Source organism: Odocoileus virginianus, chromosome 28, assembly GCF_023699985.2.
Source record: "Odocoileus virginianus isolate 20LAN1187 ecotype Illinois chromosome 28, Ovbor_1.2, whole genome shotgun sequence".
Taxonomy (NCBI): domain Eukaryota; kingdom Metazoa; phylum Chordata; class Mammalia; order Artiodactyla; family Cervidae; genus Odocoileus; species Odocoileus virginianus.
The window spans coordinates 38,941,149-38,968,123 of NC_069701.1; the positions used below are offsets into that span (position 1 = coordinate 38,941,149).

Below are 26,975 nucleotides of genomic sequence, written 5' to 3' on the forward strand. Positions count from 1 at the left end.
GTATAACTGCTTTATTGAGTATTCTTTTTACTGTTGGGTTTCTTAGTGCAGTGGGTTACTTTGCCACTCTTCTACTACATTCCTAGGTCAATTCAGAAGTGAAGACTCAATTTTCTGTGCCTTAATCTTAGTTGACACAAATGAATGACTGAAAGATGGAAAGTGGTCTTGCAGGATTCTACTGCGGCCATGGCAGTGGGGGAGGGGAAGAGCATATGTGTTTGTGGGGGATATTGTAAAATACCAGCTCTTGATTGTTTGCCAGTTCCTTCCAGAGCTTCTAGTCCTTAAAAACGAAATTTCATGACTCCTCTAAATCTCAGGTTTGACAGTTTGAAAGAAGTCATGTGTTGGTTAAGAGATTGACCTTTGTCTATGAATCAAAGCATTAGTCAGAGCTCCAGAGAGGAGGGCCATAGAGAAATGCATGTTGATCAGAGGAATATAACACGGCTGGAAATAGGTGTGTTTATGTAATATCTTCTGGCTTCAAGTAACTGCTGGCTGTCTCCCCTAACTCACCTGAAATTTAGGAGAAGCAGTGTGTGTGACACCTTTAATGGTTCATATCATTTACTGAGTAAGTAGAGTTAATGTTTTCCAAGATCAACTGTCCTTTCAGGTTCACTGTACCTTTCTTAGTGACTGGCAGATCGTTCTTACTTCCCTTTTAGGGGCATTATCTTTCTCTATAGATTGTTTTGCCCAATAGATACACTAATCTTTACCTTCTAGGAACTGGAAATGGCTCTGCTTGTGCCATATGTCATACTAATGACTTACAGTTGCATCAATTACAGAAGATGGTGAAGAAACTAGGCATTATCTTTGTTTCTGCATTCTGGGTGTCTGTTGCTATAGAAACAAACCAGGCTGTAAACATAGGTGTTCAGGGACTATTTGAATTTCAGAGGATGTTCATTGGCTAAGGAAAATAAATTAAGACATTTGTTGAGTGAGAGACAAACTGAATATTTCTGAGTTCATTATTGTTTCCATTTTTGGTGGGTGGTATTTTCCATTTTGTTTGTGTGTGGGTAATTTGAAAATTATTTCCTAGTGATCAGTCCTTCCAAAATTCCCTCTTCTGCTCTGGGAGATAAAAATGAGAAAAAGCAAACATTTTATATTCCTTTTAGATAATGATTTCACTTAACGTAGAGTAACTTTTGAATGTAAGATAGTAAGAGTGCTAAGTTTAAGAAACATTCTGTGGTTACAAAAAGGAGGTGAATATTTGACAGAGGGACAGAAAGAAAGTAGATTGAGGAATTACACATCTTTTTTCCCAGCTACTTAAGAAGTAAAACCCCCAAGGTGATTTGGACATTGACAAATGCTGTTATTTCCAGTTTCTCTGATGCTTTGACTGGGCTTCTTTTGGAGGATAAACTGAACATTTGCATGTTGATAGAACATGTAATATTGCTGAGTACTGCTTTTGCCAGTATCCAAGAAGGAAAGTGTATGTATATTCTAGTTAAAACCTTTAGGGGAATGAAAATGTGCTTTTTCTGTAATGTCTGAACTCAGATTATTTCTCTTCAGGATGGTGTTGAGATGCCTGTCTTCATCCTGAATTTCAGAGACTGATTTTGCTACTTATAGCAGTTTTTTTCTTTTATAGAATTGTGGCACTATCATGATTAATTGTGCAGCAAGCACACTGAACAGTTGATTATACCAAATAGTATGCAGAAAAGCAGGGGATGTTGATGGAAGAGATCCAACACTGTAACTCATTTCTCAGCCAGTTGGTTTTTTGGAGGACATATTTGTGGTTGAGTAAGTGTATCCTGACTCAGGATTTTAGGATCATTCTGTACATACTAAGTATTTGACATTAGTTCTGAGGGAACTTTTAGGGAAGACGTTAACTTTGTGTTGTATATCCCTCTGCTTTTGAGCATTCTGCCTTCTCAGCTGTCTTCTTTTTTTTAAATCAGAGATTTAGATGTGAATAAGCTTCTTGCCAAATTTCTCTTTATGGATTACTCTGTCTTGTTGGAATTACTGTGACCTGCTAATGTTTTGTATATATAGAAAGTGTTCTTTGTGCTGTTGGTCCCTGCATAAGTTGATCTTCAGTTAGCCCATAAATATTTGAAGGCTGAACTGTCAACAAAAGAAATGCAAGCTTTTCAGCTATGTAGTTGATCACTACACGTTCTTTGTAATACAGTAAAGCAGTTGTGTTAAAATTAAGCATGTGTCTTCCTTTATCCTTGTCCTCAAGCCTCTTACTCTGTTAAGGGCAGTGGGTGTTGCTAACATCAGAAAGGGAAAAACTTGGGCCCGGGTGTAGTCCCTGTGAGGCAGTGATTCCTGCTGGTTTTGGACTGCCTTAGGACATTCCCATTAAAATCTCTCATGAGTGTGATGAAGTTACCACATTTTTCTAAACAAATATAACTTCTATTTTTGAAAATAAATTGTTTGTTATTCACCCTCTGTTAAGGAGAGCCTCAATAATCCGGTGGGGAGAAGTTTAGTTCAGTTCAGTTGCTCAGGGTGTCCGACTCTTTGTGACCCCATGGACTGCAGCATGCCAGGTTTCCCTGTCCTTCACCATCTCCTGTAGCTTGCTCAAATTCATGTTCATTGAGTCAGTAATGCCATCCAACCGTCTCATCCTCTGTCGTCCCTTTCTCTTGCCTTCAGTGTTTCCCAGCATCAGGGTCTTTTCTAATGAGTCGGCCCTTTGCATCAGGTGCCCAACATATTGCTGCTTCAGTTTCAGCGTCAGTCCTTCTAATAAATATTCAAGATTGATTTCCTTTAGGATTGACCGGTTTAATCTGCTTTCAGTCCAAAGGACTCTCAAGAGCCTTCTCCAGCACCGCAGTTCAAAAGCTGCAGAGGTCACTCTGCTACAGCGGAGTATAGAGGATATAGAATCTATATCCATAGTCCTTGGCACCTAGTAGATGTTCAGTAAAGTTATATTGAATGAGAAAACATTTCTCAAGTGGAGCCTTCACCAACCATTCTGTTACTCCTTCCTCTTGTACTTTAATTCTGTAGATACCTGTCTTTTTTTTTTTTCCAGTGGTTTTTGTCATACATTGAAATGAATTAGCCATGGATTTACATGTATTCCCCATCCCGGTCCCCCCTCCCACCTCCCTCTACCTGTCTTAATACATATCACATTAATGGTAATACTGTAATTTATTTACATGACTGTCTCCCCCTACTGGCCAGAAATCTTAGCGCTAGACTGTGCCTTTTATCTTTGTATGCAATATAACTCCATAATGAGTGCCCTGCTTTATGAATGAGTAAGTGTTCAAATAATTTTTATATCAGAAACAAACGTACACACATAGAAAGGTGGCAGGCAGTGATTCATCTACATATGTACCTGCCCCAGTGTGTGATCTTACAGTAATAGCGGGTTTTCAAAAATATGGAAAGAAAGAAAATGAGAACAATACCTTAAAGTTTAGTGATTTTTAGGATATATATGTATTCATACTTTTGTGAAGGGGACCAGTTGAGAACCTGAGCTTGCTTCTTTCTTTGAAGATGTATAAGAGCTTATTAAGCACTTACCAAGTAGAGATTTGGTGTGTGTTGGAAATGTTCAGATGTAATCCGTACAGCTTTATAAAAAGATGCCCCCAGACTTTTTCTTTAAAGCAGTATCATGATGTGGGACGTGAAAATATTGTTGTTACTTGGCTTCTTATACCATCACCAGCAAAGAGGCTGTGTAATTAAGAACTTTTCTCTAAGGTAGTGAGGTTCTATCTCAGATCAGAACTTAAGAGACAGTAGGAGATGTAGAAATGAATCTTGGTTTAAAAAAAAAATGTTGGCAACGTCGTCTTTACAGAAGGTGTGTGATAAATGTCCCTGACTACAAATGCAGAGAATGAAAACAAATTTTAAGTAGCATATATAATAAATGTACTAGGTTCAAAGCACTCTTTGATGTAAAATGGTCTCTGGTTAGAAATAGCAATATTTTTACTTCAGCCAAAATAACTGAATGTCCAGGAAGATAATTTAACAAGTAAAAGCTAGAATTAGAAGTCAGGATTGGTGAAATGCTAAATAACATTTAAGGGAAATGTCATATCCCTTAGCACATATCAGAAACCTCCCTCCCTCGGGAAGATATTTTGGCTGATCTTTCTATCAGGCATGGTGTTCTGGTTTATAGACTGCTTTGTTGCCAACAGCCCCACCACTTCACCTCGTTGCTCTGCCGGAGCCATTTCAGTTGTCTGGGATCTCCTCCTTTGACAGTTAGTTCAGCTGCCCCAAGCCACTGGTCTGGCCAAAGTTTCCTTGCTTAGTGATTTCAGTAGTAGAGAGTAGTGGTTAAGACCATGGGTTCTAGAATTGGGTTCCAGTCCCAGCTGGACTTACTTACTAGCTTTGTAACTTGGGCAGATTACTTCTGTCCTTCATTTGCCTTTTGTCATACAGAAGAGAGGATAGTATCCTTACATGTGTTAATACATGCAGAATGCTTATCACAGTACTTGGTACATATTCAACACTCGAATGTTAACTGCTTTTACTACTGTTATTTTGTCCTGGCATCATGGTTCACCTTCAAAGCAGTAGCCCTTCTGGGTGTCATTAATAAGGAAGCAACTGCCTTTTCATACTTTATACAATTTCTTCATTCTCTTGACTCCTTTGATCCCTTGGGTAATGGTAATTACCTAAGCTCTCCAGAAATAACTGCCTTAACATCTGGTTGATTGAGATACACGGAGATTTGTTTAATATGGGGGGGGGAATGGGGAGGACAGGAGGACGATGTGGAAGTCCCTTGGAGGGCTGCCCTGCCAACCCACCACTCGTGCCTCTCAGTGTCCCTGGTCAGGACAGAGGGGGGCTATAGGTCAGCAAAATGTCAACACAGTATAATGTAAAAGAGAGCAAGACTGAGAATCAGGTGGTGAGGACTTTATTGTAGAGCACAAAGGGACCTTGTATTATTTACCTCCAAGGGAAAATTAGGATCTAGAGAGGTTAAATGATTCACTTAACTGCCTAAGATCACACAGCAAAGTGTCTGTAGTAGAAGTGACAAGGGATAAGCTCTCCCTTTAGATAGTTTAGCTTTCTTGTTTTTCTGTTTTCTAAAAGGGTTAACTTAGGTCAGTTTTACCTTTCTTCTTTGTAAAATAGTTCTGTCATATTTCCTGATTCTCAGAAGTTATCATAGGCGAAAACTATTTGATATAAAATGAAGGAATTGTACAGTGACTCTTAAAGGAAGATTTTTGATATATTACATTATTTTTAGAAATTGTAAGGTGTTTGCAACAAAACTTGCCTATCTAGCCATTTTAAGCAAATTAATTCAGTGGTGTTAATTCACAGTGTTGTGCTGCCATCATTACTGTTTTCATAACTTTTTTTCATTACCCCAGATAGAAATTCTGTAATCATAAAATGGTAACTTCCCATTCCTCCTCCCCCAGCTCCTGCTAATCTCTAGTCTCTTTCTGTCTGTATGAATTTGTCTATTTTAGTTACCTCATAAGTGGAATCATACAATATTTTTATCTTTTTGTCTGACCTATTTCACTTAGCATAATGTCTTCAGGGTTTACCCATGTTGTTGCATGTATCAGATCTCCATTTCTTTTCATAGCTGAATAATATTTCATTGTATATATAAATACTACATTTTATCTGTCAGTGGAAATTTGGGGCTATCTCCACCTTTTTTTTTTGACCATCATGAATAATGGCATGATGAACATTGATGTTGAGTGTCTGAGTCCCTGCTTTTGGTTGTTTTCTTTTGGTTCTAGAAGTAGAATTACTGGATCATATGGCAATTCTGTGTTAAATTTTTTGAGGAATTTCTGTACTTTTTTTTCACACAGGCTGCAACCAGTAATGCATAAGCATTCTAGTTCCCCACTTCCTTGATAACACTTGTTATTTTGTGGGTTTTTTGTTTTTTCTTTTTTGGTGATAGGAATCTTAATGGATGTGAAGTAGTATCTTACTATGGATTTGATTTGTGGTGATGTTTGGCATCTTTTCCAGTGCATATTGACCATTTGGGTGTCTTCTTTGGAGAAATTCCTATTTAAGTCCTTTGCCCATTTTTGAATTGGGTTGTTACTTTTGTTGTTGTTGAATTGAAAGAGTTCTTCATATATTCTGGATATTAATCTCATATCAGATATATGGTTTGCAGATATTTTCTTGTATGGTTACTTTTCACTCTGTTGATAGTGTTTTTTGCACAAATTTAAAAAGTTTTTATGAAATCCAGTTTACCTATTTTTTTTCTTTTGCTTTTGATGTCATTAAAAAAAAATCCTCTTTAAAGCTAATGCTGTGAAGATTTTCCCTTGTTTACTTCTAAGAGTTTTATAGTTTCAGCTGTTACGTTTAGGTCTTTGATGTGTTTTGAGTTAATTTTTTGTACTTAAATGAAATGGTTTAAGGTAAGGGTCTAACACATTCTCTTGCGTGCAGATACCTAGTTTCCCTTGCATCATTTGTTGAAAATGTTTTTAATCTTAATAAACTTAAGTCTTACAGCCGCGTGTGGCTAGCAGCTAACATTTTGGACAGCTCAGATCTAGCTGATCATTTAATTTTTCTCCTTTAATCTGATAATGTGGTGAATGACATTAGTTGATGGAGTGGAAATTCTCAGAACTAACAAACTGCTTTTGCATTTCTGGTACAGCATGGTGGTTCATGAAATACTTAAGAACTTTTTTTAGTCACTATCTATGTGTCCTTTCATATAAAGTCAACTGAAATGGCTATGAAAATTTAGAAAAAAATTTTGCATTCTCAAAAAATGTTATTAGGCAAGATTTGGTCTGTGTCAAACTTTATTCTTATATCATAAAAATACATTGCTCCACTTAAATATGTGCATTGTATTAACCTTTTTTCTGTTATAGACTGCCCATCATTATTTTGTATTGAGATAGAATTCATATGCTATTCAATTCAGCCTTCTGAAGTGTACAACTCAGGGACTTCCCTGGTGGTCCAGTGGCTAAGACTCCACATTCCCAGCGTAGGGGGCCTGGGTTCAGTCCCTGTTCAGGGAACTAGATCCACATGCCGCCACTAAGAGTTTGCATACCGCAACAAAGAGTGAAGATGCCACATACCGCAATTCAGACCCAACAGAGCCAAATAGGGTTTTTTTAAATAATAATAAAGTGCATAATTTAGTAGTTTTTAGTAAATCTACAAAGTTGTGAAAACATTACTAGTATCTAATTCTAGAATATTTTCATTACCCCAGTACACATTAGCAGTTACTCCCTATCTCTCTTCTCTCCAGCCTATGTCTTTATAGATTTGCCTATTCTGTACATTTCAGATAAAGGTAATCATTAAAATATATGGTCTTTTGTAATTAGCTTATTTCACTTAGTGTTTTTGTTGAAGTTCATCTGTGGTTGTTGGATTTATCAGTACTTCACTCCCTTCTATTATTGTTTAACTATATTCCATTGTATGAATATATTGTTCAGTCGCTCAGTTGTGTCCACCTTTTTGCGACCCCATGGACTGTAGCACTCCAGGCTTGCCTATCCTTTACCATCTCCCTGAGTTTGCTCAAACTTAATTTCCACTGAGTCAGTAATGTCATCCAACCATCTCATCCTCTCTTGCCCTCTTCTCCTCTTGCCTTCAGTCTTTCCCAGCATCAGGGTCTTTTCCACTGAGTCAGCTCTTTGCATCAGATGGCCAAAGTATTGGAGCTCCAGTTTCAGCACCAGTTCTTCCAATGAATATTTAGGGTTGACTTCCTTTAGGATTGACTGGCTTGATCTCCTTGCTGTCCAAGGGACTCTCAAGTGTCTTTTCCAACACCACAGTTCAAAAGCATCAGTTCTTCAGCACTCAGCCTCCTTTATGATCCAGCTCTCATATCCATAACATGACTGCTTGAGAAACCATAGCTTTGACTATACAGGCCTTTGTTGGCAAAATGATATCTCTACTTTTTAATACACTGTCTAGGTTTGTCATAGCTATTCTTCCAGGGAGCAAGCATCTTTTAATTTCAAGCATGGCTGCAGTCACTGTCTGCATTGATTTTGGAGCCCAAGAAAATGAAATCTGACAGTTGCCACATTTTCCCCATCTATTTGCCATGTAGTTATAGGACCATATGCCATGATCTTCACTTTTTGAAAGTTGAGTTTTAGGCCAGCCTTTTCACTCTCCTCTTTCACCTTCATCAAAAGGCTCTTTAGTACCTCTTCACTTTCTGCCATTAAAGTGGTATCATTTGCATATTTGAGGTTATTGATATTTCTCCCCGCAATCTTGATTCCACCTTGTGCTTCATCCAGCCCAGCATTTCTCATGATGTACTCTGCATATAAGTTAAATAAGCAGGGTAACAATATACAGCCTTCAGGTACTCCTTTCCCAATTTTGAACCAATCCATTGTTCCATGTCCAATTCTAACTGTTGCTTCTTGTCCTGCATATAGGTTTCTCAGGAGGCAGGTAATGTGGTCTGGCACTCCTGTCTTATTAAGAATATTCCACAGTTTGTTTTGATCCACACAGTCATAGGCATTAGCATAGTCAATGAACCAGAAGTAGATGTTTTTTTGGAATTCCCTTTTTCTGTGATTCCAACAGGTGTTGACAATTTGATCTCTGATTCCTCTGCCTGTTCTAAAATCCAGCTTGTACAGCTAGAAGTTCTTGGTTCACGTACTGCTGCAGCCTAGCTTGAAGGATTTTGAGCATAATCTTGCTGGCATGTGAAAGGAGTTCAATTGTGTGGTAGTTTGAGCTTTCTTTGGCATTGCTTTTCTTTGGGATTGGAATGAAAACTGACCTTTTTCAGTCCTATGGCCATTGCTGAGTTTTCCAAATTTGCTGGCATATTGAGTGCAACACTTAAGCAGCATCATCTTTTAAGATTTGAAATAGCTCAGCTGAAACTCCCATCACTTCCACTAGCTTTGTTCGTAGTAACGCTTCCTAAGGCCCACTTGACTTAATACTACAAGATGTCTGACTCTGGGTGAGTGACCACACCATCGTGGTTGTCTGAATCCTTAAGAGCTTTCTTGTACAGTTCTTCCATGTATATTTGCCACCTTTTCTTAATCTCTTCTGCTTCTGTTAGGTCCTTGCCAATTTTGTCCTTTATTGTGCCCATCTTTGCATGAAATGTTCCCGTGGTATCTCCAGTTTTCCTAAAGAGATCTCTAGTCTTTCCCATTCTGTTGTTTTCCTCTATTACTTTGCATTGGCCACTTAAGAAGGCTTTCTTATCTCTTCTTGCTATGTCTGGAACTCTGCATTCAATCGGATATATCTTTCCTTTTCTCCTTTGCCTTTCACTTTCCTTCTCTCAGGTATTTGTAAGGCCTTCTCAGACAACCACTTTGCCTTCTTGCATTTCTTTTTCTTGGGGATGGTTTTGGTCACCACCTCCTGTACAGTGTTACGAACCTCCATCCATAGTTTTTCAGGCACTTTGTCTACCAGATTTAATCCCTTGAATCTATTCATCACCTCCACTGTATTGTCGTAAGGGATTTGATTTAGGTCATACGTGAATAACCTAGTGATTTTCCCTACTTTCCTTTCTTCAATTTGAGCCTGAATTTTGCAATAAAGAGCTGATGATCTGAGCCACAGTTAGCTCCAGGTCTTGTTTTTGCTGACTATACAGAGCTTCTCTATCTTCGGCTGCAAAGAATATAATCAGTCTGATTTGGATATTGACCATCTGGTGATGTCCATGTGTGCAATCATCTCTTGTGTTGTTGGAAGAGAGTGTTTGGGTATATACTATATTTTATTTTCCCATTTGTTATCATCCATTTGTTATCACCTGTTGGTTATAATGAATAATGTTACTATGAACATTAGTGTCTGTGTTTTTGTGTGGACATGTTTTCATTTTCTTGTGTAGATGCTTAGAAATGGTATTCTGGGTCATATGGTAACTTTCAACCAGTTTGAGAGACTGCAAGACTCTTTTCCATAGAGTTGTTCTGTTCTGTATTCCCACTAGCTATGGGAGGCTGTGTGAGGCTTTTGCTTTTTTCACATCCTCACCAGCACTTATACCTAGTAGGTGTTAAGTAGTTTCTCATTTCGGTTTTGATTTGCATTTTCTTAATGACTGATGAGCTAAAGACTAATGATGTTTTATGTGCTTATTGGCCAGTTATATATCTTTGAAAAATACTCATTCACACCTTTGTCCATTTTAATTTTATTTTTTGTCCTTTCAGTTTTAGGTTGTAAGAGTTCTTTATATATCCTGGATATTAGGCCCTTATGAGATATACAATTTGTAAATATATTCTCTCATTCTGTAAATTGATTGCTTTTTACCTTTGTTGGTAGTGTTTTTGAAGTTTTAATTGTTAAGTCCAGTTAATCTCTTTTGTTGTTGCTTGTGTTTTTGGTGTCTTATTTAAGTAACTATTGCCTAGTCTAAAGTCATGAATATTTGCACTGTGCTTTCTTCTAAGAATTCCATAGTCTTAGCCTTTACATTTAAGTCTGATTTTGAGTTAGTTTTTTTTTTTTTTTATAAGGTATGAGGTAGAGATCAGTTTCATTCTTTTACATGTCGTTATCCAGTTGTCCCAGCACCATTTAAAATTTTTTTTAGTTTTTAGGATTTTTATAGCTTTTAAACGCTTCTTTCCCTTTATATTGGCTGTACATCCTTGAGCCTGTCTTACATTCAGTAGTCTGTGTCTCCTACTCCTCTACCCCTGTGTTGCCCCCCTCGCTGGTAACAACTAGTTTGTTCTCTATATCTGTGAATCTGCTGCTCTTTTGTTGTATACACCAATTTGTTATTAGATTCCACATATAAGTGATATCATACAGTATTTGTCTTTCCCTGACTTATTTCACAAATTATAATGCCCTTCAAGTCTATCCATGTTGCTATAGATGGCAAAATTTTATGTGTGGGTGTGGCTAAGTAGTATTTCACGGTATGTGTGTCTATACACACACATATTATTGCCATTTGTTTATTTTTGTTTTTGTTTTCCCTTGCCTTTGGAGTCAGATCCAAAAAGAAATTGCTAAGACCAATGTCAAGGAGCTTATTGCCCAGAAGTTTAATGGTTTCAAATTTATATTTAAGTCTTTCATCCATTTTGAGTTAATTTTTGGGTATGGTAAAAGATAGTGGTTCACTTTCATTCTTTTGTGTGTAGCTGTCCACTTTTCCCAACGCCATTTATTGAAGAGACTGTCCTTTCCTTGTTATATGTTCTTGCCTCCTTTGTCATAAATCAATTGACCTTGTATGTGAGGAGGTTATTTCTGGGTGCAAATGAATGCTTTCTAAAAATGATTGTTGTGGGAAACCATTTTTATTTCAGTGGTATTGCTCTTGCTTTTTGACATACTTGGAACTTATCTTTTGGAGTTCTTTTCTAAGACATGTATATGGAAATAAGGTGGGGAAGAGAACTGAGTGATGCCTTTCAAAACACAAACCCATTTAAGAAATTGTCAGCGAAAATAACCAGCCTCCCTTCAAATATAAAGGTACCTAAAAGTATTTTTGAGCATTGGTGGCATTTTTAGAGTAAGTGAGAGGTCTACTAAAAATAGATCTTTGGGCCTTTAAGCTGTGACTTATGGCAACAAACTGCTAGGTAAGAGTGTTATAAGGGTTTTTTTTGCCAAACTTGGAAGAGATAACAGGTATTCATCAGTGTTTCTACCTAAAACTGGTAAATTGAATCTCGCTCTCCTCTGGTGTGTAACCGTCAGTTTTATTTAATTTAATTTTAATTTCTTATTTCTGCTCTTTACCTGGTCCCATTCCCTAAGAGACTTTTCTCCAGTGTCTCGTTTTCTTAACATGTTTATATAAATTCCGGTGCTGTGTAATCAATTCTAGATCATCAGTATCTAAACTTTAAATTCCAGGTTTGGTGGTTCTTGGCACCTCAGTCCCTGAGTCCATATTCCTTCCCACCCGGACTTCCCCAACCCGTTGGAACCTCAGTTGATGAGCACTGCGGCAGGCAGGGGAATGGGGACGACCCCGGCAGTGGCAGGGGACGGCGGCAGCAGAGGCCGCAGGGAACCGCACCAGGAAGCTGAGGAGCAAACCGGCCTCTTTCCATTCCCAGTGTTTTTTTCTGAACCCAAGGCTTGCCGTGCTCCCTGTGTCCTTCTGTTTGTGTTGATAAGGAGAGGGGTGTTCTGAGTGAGGTGGTAGATATTTTTTTCTTCGTTTGAACTATTTTAATACTCAGAGGGATATGGGAAAGGTAAAGTGCGGAGCTCCACTTGGGTGTAACCAGGTGATGGTAGGGTCTGGGCTAGGCAGGCCCTTGTATAAGCAGTGGAGTATGTTCTTTCTTTCCCTCCCTGCTGTGCTTCTTCTGGTGGGACCATAGCTCTTACCTTTAGCTGTGCTTGCGGCTCAAGTTAGATTGGAAGGAAGCCATGGAATGTCTCTCTGGAAATCTTCCTTTGCTAGTATGCCTTCTGAGATTTGGCTTCTGATTTTCTCCCATGACACATGCATCTTTTCCCAAAATCTTGAACCCTGGAATTTTATGTTAACAGGGCTTCCCTAGTTGCTCAGGTGGTTAAGAATCTGCCTGCACTGTGGGAGACCTGGGTTGGGAAGATCCCCTCGAGGAGGGCATGGCCACCGACTCCAATGTTCTTGCCTGGAGAATCCCCCTAAACAGAGGAGCCAGGTGGGCTGCAATCCGTGGGGTCGCAAACAGTTGGACACAGTGGAGCAACTAAACACAGCACAGCCTAGAGTTGGGCTCCTTTACCGTTACCTCCCACACAGGTTGTCCCGTGTGTGTGTGTGTGTATGTGTGTTAAGAAATTTCAGCAAGTTTTAGCACTGGCTAAAGTAAACTGTACCAAAAGGTAAATTTGCAGCATAAGCAACATGTTATCTTAAGAAAAAAATTAAAACAGGCAGCTTACCAAGATAATTCACATACCATAAAACTCACCTGTTTGAAGTGCACAACTCAGTGGTTTTTAGTATATTCAAGGTTGTGCAGATGTCACCACTGTTTAGTTCTAGAACATTTTTTATTGCTCCCCAAAGAAACCCACATTGTTAAGTTACTTTCTATCCCTCCATCTCCCCAGACCGTAGCATCCATTAATCTACTTTCTATCTCTGTGGATTTGCCTATTCTGGACATATCATGAAAATGAAACTGGTTTTTTGAGGGTAGTGACTGAGTCTGTGGAGCTGCCCCAGGAGCCAGAGCTGTTGTATCTCCTCCTCTTCCACTTCCTGTTGTACACAGTAAAGGTCGTTTGTACAGCAAAAAATTAAAATAAAAAATGAAATTATGTAATACATGGTCTGTTGTGTTTGTCATCTTTCACTTACTGTGTTGTTTTCAAGATTCTTCCATGTGTAGCACATAATGGTACTTTGCTCTTTTTTATAGCCAAATAATATTCCATTGTAACAAAATATACCACATTTTGTTAATCCATTCATCAACTGACATTTGGATTGTTTCTGCCATTTGGCTGTTACAAATAATGTTCTGCTGTGAGCATCTGCATTTTAGATATGTTTTTAGTTCTTTTGTATATACACCTAGGAGGAGAATTGCTGAATCATAATTTACTGTTTAACGTTTTGAGGAACTGCCAAACTTTTCCAGAATGGTTGCAACATTTTACATTCCCATAAACATTCTGTAAGGGTTCCAGTTTCTCCACATTCTCTTCAACACTTGTTATTGTCTGCCTTTTTGGTAATAGTCATCCTGGTGGGTGTAAAGTGGTATATTGTTATGGTATTAATTTGTATTTTCCCTAATGACCAATGATCCTAAGCACTTTTTATGTGCTTGTTGACCATTCGTATATTTTCCTTTGGGAAGACATTATCTTTAATGCTAAGTATTGATGGTCTGCTCTTTGGAATGCTGTTGTTTAGGTTAACTTTATCTGCTGTAAAAGAGGTTTTGCTTCATTAATTAAAATGTTTTAGTCTATTTTCAAAGGTTGTTTCAGAAAGCTAATCCAGAAGTAGCCTTTCCCATAAAAAAATTATGTTTTGTATCCTGGTCTGTAATGTCTATAAAGACAGTTTGTCCACCCTCTGATAAACGATGGTAGACGAATAAAATGTTTCGTAGGACTTTTCCTGGTGGTTTAGTGGTTAAAACTCTGTGCTCCCAATGCAAGGGGTGTGGGTTCAATCCCTAGTCACGGAACTAAGATCCCATATGCTGTGTGGTGCAGCCAGGAAAAAAAATGTTTAGTAGACCCTATTTGGTCATATTTTTGTTGAAAATTTATATCTGTAGGCTCAAAGAGTCAGCAGTGTAAAATTTACAAGTGGGGAACCTAGTGACTCATTTTAAATTTTGTACATTGTGAGAATATTAGCTGACCTTCATTTGAGAAAAAGATCTACAAAGCAAGGCAAATGGATGCTTAACGTAGCAACTGAAAATCTTGAAAAGGTGTATGATTTCATCTTTCTGTCCCTCTCTTCCCAGCGTGGTACCATGCGACGACGCTATGAAGATGATGGCATTTCAGATGATGAAATTGAAGGGAAAAGAACGTTTGACTTGGAAGAGAAGCTCCACACCAACAAATATAATGCAAATTTTGTTACTTTTATGGAAGGAAAAGGTCAGTATCATTTGAATTCAGACCTGCAGCCACCTGATGGAGGTTGTAGACTCTGGAAGCTGTGGGCTCAGCATGTCTGCAGCCAGAATACTCCCTGTTAATGTTGTGATGCTGTTTATCTTTATTTTCTCTTATTACACAATGCCACTCATGCACCAGCCTCCCCCGGCCCCCTAGTCCTACCCCATGAGTCATTCTCTGCTATGTTGGAAGAAGCATGCGTTTATTAGGACAGGAATGTTTGGATTTTTTCCCTAAAGGCCTCTTCCTTCGTCTCTCATCCCTTGGTTTGGGTTTAATTAAGAATAGTTCAGTAACAGTTCTTTTATGCATGTACCTGCGCCACCATAACTGAGCTCCCTGTGTGTCATGCAGCTTTGTTCTTTGGCCAACTGACGGATGTCATGGTATGTATTGCAGTGGGCAGAATTACATGTTAGGCTGTTGAGGCACAGGATGCGATCTCTGCTTGGGATTTATGAGATGACTCAATAGTACTGTCCCCTGCTGGTTAAATTCTGAATTATCGTGGAAACACAGATTCAGCACCCCATGAGCCCTGCTTCTCAGTGTGCTCTCCCTGTACCTGAGGAGACGTTTCTCAGTAACAGGCATGCGTTACTGTCAGCAAGGCTCTATGCACAGAAGTAGCAAACACCATCTCTTATCGTATTACGTATTTTATCTTTTTCCACCTAAACCTCTTGGCCTTTCTAACAATTGTTTTCTTATGGTGACAGATTTTAATGTGGAGTATATCCAGCGGGGTGGTTTAAGAGATCCTCTGATTTTCAAGAATTCCGATGGACTTGGAATAAAGTAAGTGTTCACTGATTGGGTTTGGCTGTAAAGTGGTCACATTACACCCAATAGACAGTGCAGTATTGATAATCCAAAGCATAGATAATTGAAGTGTGTCATTATAGGTAAATGAGAAAATATAGATGAACTATAAAGAAAATAAATGTAAATTTCCTGAAATCTACCACCCTGAATAATCCCTATTAACCTTTTCTCATATATTCTTTTTTCCTACATATATATGTTCATCTGTTTATATATGTATAAACATTTATATTTAAAATATATTTTTTAATCCTCAATTTGAAGATTGATGGGGCTTGACTGGGGAGTTCTTAGTTCTTTAAGAAAAAACTCACCCTGACTAGAATAGTTGTGCTTCCCATTATACTTACTGGTGTTTGTTTCATAGGATGCCAGATCCAGACTTCACTGTGAATGATGTCAAAATGTGTGTGGGTAAGTGTTACACTCGAGGCCTCTGAGTGTCTTTGAGACAAAGATCTAAGATTTACAGCTGAGTCTTAAATCTCTTAACTGAGATTTAAGGTTTAGGAGCATTGAACTGTATATCTATTTGAAGTATATACTACTTGAAATAGTTTTTTGATTAGATACTACTATTTAGCAACTGAGAATTTTCTCGAAGGGAGTTACCGAAGTTGCTTCACTGAGTACTTCTCATTAGACATACAGCATCTGAACATCTGCCTCTTTCCTACATTCCAGTTTTATCACTGTGCATCCTTCTTTCTCTCCATGAAGAGCCTGCCTTCCAGGGTAAAATTTCAAAAGTAGAATTGTATTTCTCTGAGCCAAGAATTAAACCTCATCTATGATTCTCGTCCTTCCCTAAAAGCCATAAAGAAATTTCCAGGAAATTTTTACCAGTGCTACATTTGGTAACATGGCTAAGGTTTGAAACTTCGTAAACTGAGAAGTAAATACATTAAAATATCTCTTCATCAGTGATTGGTTAACTTGAGTCTTTAATCAGATTTGTATTTCATTATATTCAAAGTTTAGGGGGGAAAAAGCAAATTAGAACACTGTAATTAAAGAAGGAAACTTCTGGTGTCACTAAGTGAAAGTCACTCAGTCATGTCCGACTCTTTGCAACCCCATGGACTGTAGCTTGCCAGGCTCCAGGGATTTTCCAGGCTAGAATACTGGAGTGGGTTGCTGTTCCCTTCTCCAAGGTCTCTTGCTAACCCAGGGATCGACCCTGGTCTCCCACATTGCAGGCAAATTTTTTACCATCTGAACCACCAGGAAAGGCTTTGGGTCAATTTTCTGCGCATCATTGGTGTTCATTGTGGCACTGAGACATGCCAGGATCCTCAGGAATTCAGAGATGGTTACTCTCATATACATGATAAGGCAGTAAAGTGGATTAAAATGTTTTGGAAATGTTCTAACAAAACGTGGAACAAAAGGAGCTTTGGATGCTTTCCTCCCCGGACAACTTCTGTTGTGCCTTGTCCTCTATGCTGAAGCTTCAGTGCATGCTCTCCCTTTGAAATTAAGCATTGCACAAGTCTGTTCTATACATCTGAGTCTCTTTTTCTGTTTTGCATATAGGGTTATCATTACCATCTTTCTAAATTCCATATATATGTGTTAGTATACTGTAATGGTCTTTATCTTTCTGGCTTACTTCGTTCTGTATAATGGGCTCCAGTTTCATCCATCTCATAATGAACAGAACAGACTTGTGGACTCTGGGAGAAGGCGAGGGTGGGATGTTTCAAGAGAACAGCATCAAAACATGTATATTATCTAGGGTGAAACAGATCACCAGCCCAGGTTGGCTGCATGAGACAAGTGCTCGGGCCTGGTGCACTGGGAAAACCCAGAGGGATCGGGTGGAGAGGGAGGTGGGAGGGGGGACCGGGATGGGGAATACATGTAAATCCATGGCTAATTCATTTCAGTGTATGACAAAAACCACTGCAATGATGTAAAGTAATTAGCCTCCAACTAATAAAAATAAATGGAAAAAAAAAATAAAGCTAATAAAAAAAAAAAGAAAGAAAAGAAATTAAGTATTGCAGTACTATCTCTTCGCCACTTGAGGGCTTTTTTTTCGACAGTTGAAAAACTGTTTATCCAAGAGGTGAATGTCCAAGGTAGTGGAAGTTTCTCTAAATCCCTGTATTTTTCACTCCCCTACACGTTTCTGTGCTCGATTCCACTTTTCTTCCTGTCACTGTGTATTTCCTATTACTCAGCACAGTCTCTGGGGTGTAATAGATACTCAGTAAATCTATTTAGTAGTTACTCTTCACAAGGCAGTGTTCTCAAGGGGCTTCAGAAAACCTAATAGTAGAGTACTTATTGGTCTGTTACTTGACTTTTTTTCCCTAATGACCTCCAGGAAGTAATTCCTTGGATCCATAAGTCAATGGGCCACCACAGCTTTTCTCTATTGGTTAGGCATTCTCATGGGTTTGTAGTCCACAGATGACTTGCATCAGAATCATATGTGGTACCTGTTAAAAATACAGACTTCTAGATCCTGTCATAGACTTACAGTATCCACATTTCTGAGCTGTACCAATGTAGAGACTTATTTACTCACTAGTGGGATTTCTTCCCACTTCCTACCACTTTGTCATGTCCTCTGTATGTTTACTGCTAAAAATGGTTGGGGCCCTTCCTAACCTTATATTTTCCAAATAGACCTGTGGATGGTCACAGATAACTTTGTTGTGATTTAAATAAGGCAGTGATTATATTTAAACTGGCAAGACCTGTCAGAAATTTCAGCTTTCTGCTTTGCTTCCAAATTTTTTGAAGTCTGGATAGTTTTTTCCTTGGATAACTGATGATTGTTAAAATTCAGTGAACAACATATTGGTGATTACATAATTCATTATTACAAATATACTTTGGGTGATTGAGTCTTCTTTTCTACCTAAAGAATGTTACATCTCCAATGTCAGTTCATGTCCCCAAAAGAAGGAAACCATTCTATCATGGAAACTTTATGTAAGGGGATATGTTGGTTTTTAAAGTGTGGACTCATAACTGACAGGTTTCAAATCCCAGTTCCACTAATTACTACATTTGTAACATTGGGCAAGTTACTTAAATGTGAAGAACAGTGTCTGGCACATAGTATGTGCTCACTTAATGTTAGCTATTACTATGACTGACTGTCATTCTTTTATTTAAGTGCTCTGATAGCATTGGCAGAATGGTGTTTGCTTTGATCTACATTCCTAAAGAAAAGCATTTACTTTTTTTTTTAAATTATGGTTAAATACAAATAATTTTAATATTTATCATTGTAATAATTTTAAAGTATTCAACTCAGTGACATTAAAAGTATATTCACAATCTGCAGCCATCACTAATACCAAGTTTCTGAAATTCTTAAATCACCCTAAACAGAAACCCCATACCCATTAAGTAGTCATTCCCTGCTCTTGCCTTCCTTCAGGCCCTGGCAACCACTAATCTACTTCTGTCTGTAGATTTGCCCATTTTGGATATTTCATGTAAATGGAATGATAAGACATGTAGCTTTTTGTGTATGACTTCTTTCACTTGTATAATGTTTTTGAGGTTTATCTATATTGTAGCATACAATATAGCGTACTTCCTTTTTATGGTTGAATAATCTATTCACTGTATGGGTATGCCACATTTTGTTAATGGATTGACCTATTGGTGGACATTTGAGTTATTTCCACCTTTTTGCTATTGTAATTAGAGCTGCTAAGAGCATTAATGTGTGAGTTTTGTTTGAACGCTTGTGTTTGATTCTTTTGGATATATACCTAGGAGTAGAATTGCTGGGTCATATGGTTATTCTAGGTTTAATTTACAGAAGAACCATTAAGCTGTTTTCCGTAGCAGCTCTGCCATGTTATACTCCACCCAGCACAGTCTGATTTCTCTGCATCCTTGCCAGCTCCTGTTATATTCCTTTTATTTTATTATGGCCATCCTAGTGGGTGTGAAGTGGTATCCCAAGGCATTTTTTATTTAGCATTCGCCTTTTCTTCCACGTAATGAAAGTTCAGTCTGTTGTCTAACATTATCAGTTATCTTTTTATGTGTATCCTGCCATATCTGCTTTGTTGTGACCATATTCTTGTCATCTTGCCTATTATCTCTTATACCTAACTAGATCATAAACTCCTTGAGAGCAGGGCACCAGGTCCTAACACTGTCCTTGGTCTATCCACCAAGGCTAGGTATATATAGTAGGTGTTTGTTTCTTACAAATTGAATAGTACTCTTAATATTCCAATGGCAGCTTTTTCTTTTCTCCCCTCCTTGACCACTATTTTCTTAACTTTTTAGCTGGACTGCCTCTCCATATATTCTCTTATGCTATTACCTCTCCTTGGAATTCTCACTGTTGAATCTTATTGACATTCTCTTTAGTCCTCCAGACCCAACTCAAATGTCTTCTCTTTCCTCTCTTTTTTTAAAAGCCTTCTCCGATCAGTCTAGTTAAAACAATTTTTTTTTATTACTTCTTTTGATTTTTTCTTTTATTTTTTGATCACTTCTTTTGATTTTTCTTTTATTTTTACTGCTGTTTAATTAATTAGCATCTCTTTTATGTCAAACATTTTACTTCATTGACTAATTCCTTACATTGGCCCACAAGGTGATATTATTCCCCAGTTACAGAAGAAAATATTAAGGTTTAGAGAAATTAAATAACTTGCCTAAATAATATTAGAGCTGAGATTTAAACTTAGGTCTCTCTGACTCTGAGGCTGTTGTTTCCTCCCCTGCTATTTTATGCTACCTCTTTGGCATTCTGTCTTTTGTTGTGGTTGTTAGAGTTGGTTGAGAATCTTGTGTCCATTAAGATGTTTTATAATTCAGTAAATTTTTATGGAAAGTAGGAAATTTATCATCTACGAATGGTACTTAGTACTTAAAATTGTTAGGATTGAGATATTGAATAAAGATTCAATGCCTGACCATGTAGTAAACATGCCATAGGGAGTGATTATTGTTTTTAGTATTAATCATTGTCATTCTCATTCTTTCTGATTTGGTTTTCTGTTGATTAACTCTTTCAAGTGACAGCTGTCTCTTGTCTATTTATTGCTGAATACTGTAAAGGAAAAAGAATAGTTTGTTTACTTTGATTTGTATCTTATATTCTTACTATATTTAAGGGTATCAGTGGCTCAGTAGACATGATCAATGCGTCTTTCATGGCAGGGAGTCGTCGTATGGTGGATGTCATGGATGTGAACACACAGAAGGGCATTGAAATGACCATGGCTCAGTGGACACGCTACTATGAGACCCCAGAGGAGGAGCGAGAAAAACTCTATAATGTCATCAGCCTAGAGTTTAGCCACACCAGGCTGGAGAACATGGTGCAGAGGCCCTCGACGGTTAGTCTAATCATTGTCTCCACATTGTCGCCACGAGGGTTGTTTATACACTGGGAGAAGTTCTTAAACATAGCAGGATGAAGATGAAGATGAACAGGAAAATTTAAAAAGAATAACTTGTGTTTTTCGAGGTTCATCATTTCCAACATCACTTGATTTTTTTTTATAGGGAGAGGCCATTCTGGTAATTTGGGAACTTTGTCACTTACAGGTAATGGGGAAGAGTCTTAAAATTCACTCTGATAAGAACTGTAAATAGGAAGTTTGCCTAGTAAATTTCTATCCTATAGGTTTATACTTGCAGAGATGCTTGGGAGAAAAATGATTTAGAGGCAGGTGAGTAGATTCTGTTGGATGATTAGTAGTAACAGATTGACAGCCCAGCATGGGGGAATGTTAGTTTTTGATGCTTAACTTTCCTGAGGTAGATAATGATTTAACCCCTCTCTTATACGAAAGTGGCTATCTACAAGATCCTTTCCTTGAGGGGGATTGGTTTCACTTTTAAAACATACCTAGTCATTTTTGGACCACTTTTATTCCTGTCTCAAAACTCACTTGAGTCAAGTATTTCATCTGGAACAACAGAATTTGTAATGTACTATTATTTTAAACATTATTTTAAAGTCTCAGTGTTTTATCCCATCTCCATTTAAATTATCCTAATTGTACCCTTTGACTTTCAAAGTTAAAATGTGGTTAATTGGTTATAATAATGTCATTTACATATACATATACATACATACCTTCAACTTACTAGATAGTTTCATTATTGTCACTAACTCATTGGTATGTACAGACCAAGGGAAAATGTCTGTCAATGTGATGTAAAGAGATCCCCAGTCTTGACATGAAAGAAGAAATGAGGCAGAGAAGGAAGACCAGAATCCCAGGCAGGAGGAATAGTATGTGCAAAAGTAGGTGCAGGGAGAGTAATCTGGACAACTTTAAAGTGTCCATTGTGGGTGGTAGCATGAAGTGAGATTCTCTCAAGAGGAGAGAGATGGCTTCTGCTGTCATCCCAGCAGTAACTGAGAAGTAGATGAGAAAGTAGTAGATATAATGTGCAAGTTTGTTTGATGATGGGGAAATTAGTTCATGGAAGGCCATGAGCTGTTTTTGCAGTGTGTGATTTGATTATGTCCCAGTTTGGCCTCGTATTGGTACAGAACAGGTAGAAACTGGTGATTATCCATCTTGGAGACTTGTTCTCAAACAGATGTGACCATTTAGCAAAAGGCCTATCCAGAACCTAAAGAGTAACCTAAGAAAAAGGTGTGAACACCTTATTACAGTAGTCTTTTGGTAGTCAGATGATACCCAATAATATCAAACAAAAAGAGGACAGAGAGTGACTGATTGCTGCAGGTGAGAATTCTAGCCAGAAAGATTCAACTATCTCTGAGTGAACACTTGACAAAAAAAATGCTCATGTGTTCCTAATTGTCCTCTTCCTGTCCAGACATAAGAACTTATAGTAAGTATATTGAACAAGACAGTTATTCTTTATTCTGGTAAAGGCTTTCCAAAGGAGAGTTCCAGGAGGTGGGAGATCCTGGCCACTACACTAAGAGAGCAGAAAATGGGTTTTGTTTGATGAAAGAAACCTGGAGCTCAGTCAGTGTTCCTAGGCCCAGTGGATGCTTGGTTAAAGCTGTTGGATCCCTGAGTGGAAATTCTTTGAAATGGGACAGAAAGTGAATCTTCATAGTTGTTCCTCATCTTGCTCATTTAAACTTGCATGTCATCAGTGACCCCTTCCAAAAACTCACGGTTTACATCTGAGTGTCCACTGGACATTCGCCTATATCATTACACACAGATTATATGCATTTATCTAGATACATGTTGTAAGGAAATAAATGATGAAATATATACAGACATAAGTTATAGAGCTTACCAGATACATCTTTTTTATAGCCATAAGTTAGATACCTGCAGCACCAGCGCTTTGCTGAATCCATGGTTGTTTGACTCAGCTCCTTAAGACTGTTTCTTAGAGTTCAGTGGTTGGGTGCAGACATTTGAAGATATAGGACATGTTGTGATTCAGTGTAAAGTGTTTAAATAAGTTCATACTGTTTTCATTTCTCATTTCTTTCAACACATATTATTTAAAACAGATTCCTGGACTTCCCTGGTGATCCAGTGGTTAAGACTCCATGCTTCCATTGCAGAGGGCATGGGTTCAGTCCCTAGTGGGGGAAGTTCCCCATGCTGCGTGGTGTGGCCAAAGGAAAAAAGCAGATTCCTAAACTTTGATAACATTATTTCAAAAAATTTTAACATGTTTTTATGTGTTATCCTCACAGTATTCCTTTGAGGTAATTATCCCCATTTTATGGATAAGTTCCAGAGCCTCACATAAGATCTTGAGGAAACATGATAGACCTGGAACTTCTGACCCCTAACCCAGTAGGGTCTGTGGCACATTGCTCATAAAAGCTGCAGATCCCTGTGGGATTCTTTTCTCCTCCCCTCTCCTTTCCTTTCCTTAAATGTTTGCTATCTTGGCTCTTCTAGCAGTTTGTCCTTCAGTAACTTTATAGGAATCTTCCAGACAGTGCCCGCAACCCCCACCCCCGCCGGTATAGCTGGTTATGCCAGTCTGCCACACAGAGGGGGTTTTGTTGGGCACTACTGCGTCATTTAATGACTTTTCTTAAATGACTTTGTTTTGATTAGTGTTATCTTTGTGATCATGCTCATGGAACCATTAGTCTTTATTTTCACTTAATAATTATATCTAGAATGTTTGCCTGTTGACTCTAAATTTACCAACAGATTGTTTGCTTGCTGGAAGTTAAATTGTAGTCTTTCAGTATGTGTTTTGAGAATTTCTGTTTTTCTGGACTTTAGCATTCTCTTTAATCCCAACCTAAATGTTCTTCCTCCTTTTAAAGGTGGATTTCATTGACTGGGTAGACAATATGTGGCCAAGGCATTTGAAAGAAAGTCAGACTGAATCAACAAATGCCATCTTGGAGATGCAGTATCCTAAAGTGCAGAAGTAAGTGGCTTACCCTGCATTTTCCTCAGTGTGCTGTGGGAGACCAGACTGACAGCAAGGAATGGGTCCTCCCTTAGCAGCCTCGCTTCATGTCCCAAGAGAGTCAAGTTTAGTTCCAAAGGAAGCGTGTGTGTGAGAGCCGCATAGCCATGGTAACATAAAGGAAAACACACTTTTCTTCTGATACTATGATGACTTGAGATTGCATTCCTCTCACCAACTGGGCGTTTGTATCAGGTGGAAGATGGAGCGGAGTACACAGGGGAGAGTGTGGCGTTGTGGTGGGAAAAGTCTCCTTTTTCTCATCAGTGCACTAACGCTGGTACTTTTTTTGGGTCAGGTACTGTCTGATGAGTGTCCGAGGCTGCTATACTGACTTCCATGTGGACTTCGGTGGTACCTCTGTTTGGTATCACATCCATCAAGGGGGAAAGGTATGGTCACAGTTGTGATGGGGATTGGAATCTGAAGCCGGTTATATGACTTAGCTTCAGTTCATGCATGCTTTATATACCCTTAAAACTAGTCTATTAGGAGATACACACACACGTATCTGGAGAGAATCATAGATTAAGTTGACTTTCTTGGCTAGAATCCAGTAGAAATTGGTATCCATCTAGCTCATTTTCCTTTTACTAATATTGGCACCAGTACTTAGTAAACTTTTAACAGTCTTGTTTCTATATTCCCAAAGCAGAATTCTCCAGATGAAGGGAAGGAAGTGGTTTTAAGAGGAAAAGATAACTTCTCTGCATAGTAAATAGTAGAAAGGAACAAAGTGCAGCAGATTGACAATGAAATCAGCAAATTGGGATCCAGACCACTTTTCCCTATATAGAGGCATTGATTGGTCTGAAATGTAGCCAGAGGAAGCCTTTAAGTCCTGTCAGAGGATATAAATAGATTTCAAAAGATTATCCTCATTCATAAAGCCTTATATTCCAGCTTCTGAGGGTGCTGCTGAATGCTGTGTGAGAATGGAAATGTAAAATTAATATCAGAGGTTTATAGTATTACACTCTTATTGTTACCCTTTTTTTCTTGTAAGAAGTAAAAGCATTTATGAGAGAAAAGTAGAACTGGAATGAAAACATGATGCTTTTAAAATGTGAGGGCTGAATTAGAACAGCTGTATCTCTAAATCCAGAGTCACTGTGTTTACTTTAAATCCATTTAAATGGTGTCCTGAGTTTTGTCCTTTTGATCTTGGTTACTACCTTGGAATTGAGCAACCCAGGCCTGTCTGTTGAAGATACTGTATACCTAACTAACTGAGGCCGGCCAGCTAGGGGCAATAAAGGGACTGCCTAGGTGACAAGCTTAATGCCCTCCTTCTCTCTGAGTCCTGTATAGGTTCTGGGTTCTACAGTCAAACCCCAGGGAAGCCCTGATGCTGTTTGATCAAGTGGAGGACAGAGAAGGTCTACTTCCCTGAGGCCTCTAGAATTTCCCAAATGGTCAAGTTCTGTAGACTGGGAGGATTGCTTGCTTCTCTTCTACCTGTTGGTCTTAACTTTGTACCTGTTTTATCAGTTGAGGGAGACGACTGGGTCATGTCAATGGCTGTTAACAGACTGAAGTTTTTTAACTCACAGGTCTTCTGGCTCATCCCCCCTACAGCCCACAACCTGGAGCTGTACGAGAATTGGCTGCTGTCAGGGAAACAGGGAGACATCTTTCTGGGTGACCGGGTATCAGATTGCCAACGCATTGAGCTCAAGCAGGGCTATACCTTCGTCATTCCCTCAGGTAAGCAAGGTGGAAAAAAGTGAGTTGTCTACCCTAGCCACTCTTCTTTTCTTAAAGAAAAGGAAATTGATAGATTATCACTAAGAATGGTTGTGATGCTGAAGTGGGCAGAGAGCAGTCGCGTATTCTTTCTTGTCCTTATTGAGGAAATGCAGAGAATTTTTTTTTAAGGCCATGGTTTTCCACTAAAAGTATGTTTGAGAATTGCCAGTAGAGGCTTTTCAGATCTGCACTTTTGGGCCCCACTTCATCCTTAGCTATTCAGAGTCTATGGGTAAGACCTATTTTGCAGGTGATAAACAGCCCTGATTAAGAATTTCTTCCTCTGCTAAGTGACAACTGTGAAACCTAGAGTGCTGGATGAGTGCTAGTTTTTGTCAGGTAACTAAATTCCAAAATAAGTACTTAGAGGGAGCAGAGATGTTGGAGTCACAGACCTTCATTAGAATTCTGACTATGCATTTACTTGCTAATACTACTTTGGTCAAGTATTTAAAGCCCTTTCGTTTTGTTGTGAGGAGTAAATGACAATACAAGTAACTTCTCTTGTGTTGAGCCTGGTTCATATTAAGTGCTCCAGAAAATGCAGGCACCAGGTTTACTGTATACTAAACACTTGACATGGATTTTCTCACCCAGTACTTAACAGCCACACATGTATAATTTATCCTGGATTTACAGAGGATATTGAGGTTACAAGAGGTGAAGTAACTTGACCAGTCATGAAGAGGCAGAATTAGGGTAAAAAGTGTGATCTAGAAGTCTTGTGCTCAGGCTCTGAGAGAGCCACGCTGCAGTGAGTGCTTATAGCCTCTGCTGTCTGCTCCCTTTCTCCTAGGCTGGATTCATGCTGTGTATACTCCTACAGACACGTTGGTGTTTGGAGGCAATTTTTTGCATAGCTTCAATATCCCCATGCAGTTAAAAATATACAACATTGAAGATCGAACACGGGTAAGTAACTATGTAAGAATTGAATGTGAAAAGGTTTCATATATCTCTTTTTACTCTGCTTACTGTGTAACACTCAAACTATTGTACTTGAATATATAAATATATACACTGCCTTTCTCAACTGGGGTTCCATGAGAGAATTAAACTTTGTAGGAAATGATTTGTGTGTCTTATTTTGTCAGTTTTCCATAGGGTGTTACATAGCTGATAAATCATCCTGGATATATAGGGGAAAAGTTACATGCAGTAGATACCTTAAGGCAAGAGTTGGCAAATTTTTTTGTAGAGAACCAGATAGTAAATATTTTAGGCGTTGTGGGCCATACAGTATCTGTCACAAGCACTTACTCTGCCTGGTAGAATGAAGCACTTAAACAAGTGAGGATGGCTCAAATATATACAATTGTATTTATGGACACTGAAATTTGATTTCATGTAATTTTCTTCTTTCACAAAATTCTCTTTTA

The 26,975-nt window shown here is 38.4% G+C and overlaps 1 protein-coding gene across 3 annotated transcripts in view; it reads left to right on the forward strand.

The window, feature by feature from the left end:
* Window positions 1-26,975, forward strand: part of KDM2A (lysine demethylase 2A) — an 89,677-nt gene that overhangs the window by 33,703 nt on the left and 28,999 nt on the right. For all 3 annotated transcript variants that reach the window (XM_020887766.2, XM_020887764.2, XM_070457711.1), the window contains 8 exons: window positions 14,481-14,619; window positions 15,360-15,438; window positions 15,833-15,879; window positions 20,617-20,795; window positions 23,699-23,805; window positions 24,146-24,239; window positions 25,401-25,554; window positions 26,393-26,508. In XM_020887766.2, the coding sequence (XP_020743425.1) occupies window positions 14,490-14,619; window positions 15,360-15,438; window positions 15,833-15,879; window positions 20,617-20,795; window positions 23,699-23,805; window positions 24,146-24,239; window positions 25,401-25,554; window positions 26,393-26,508 (906 nt within the window). In that variant the 5' untranslated portion in view covers window positions 14,481-14,489. The remainder of the gene's footprint in view (window positions 1-14,480; window positions 14,620-15,359; window positions 15,439-15,832; window positions 15,880-20,616; window positions 20,796-23,698; window positions 23,806-24,145; window positions 24,240-25,400; window positions 25,555-26,392; window positions 26,509-26,975) is intronic.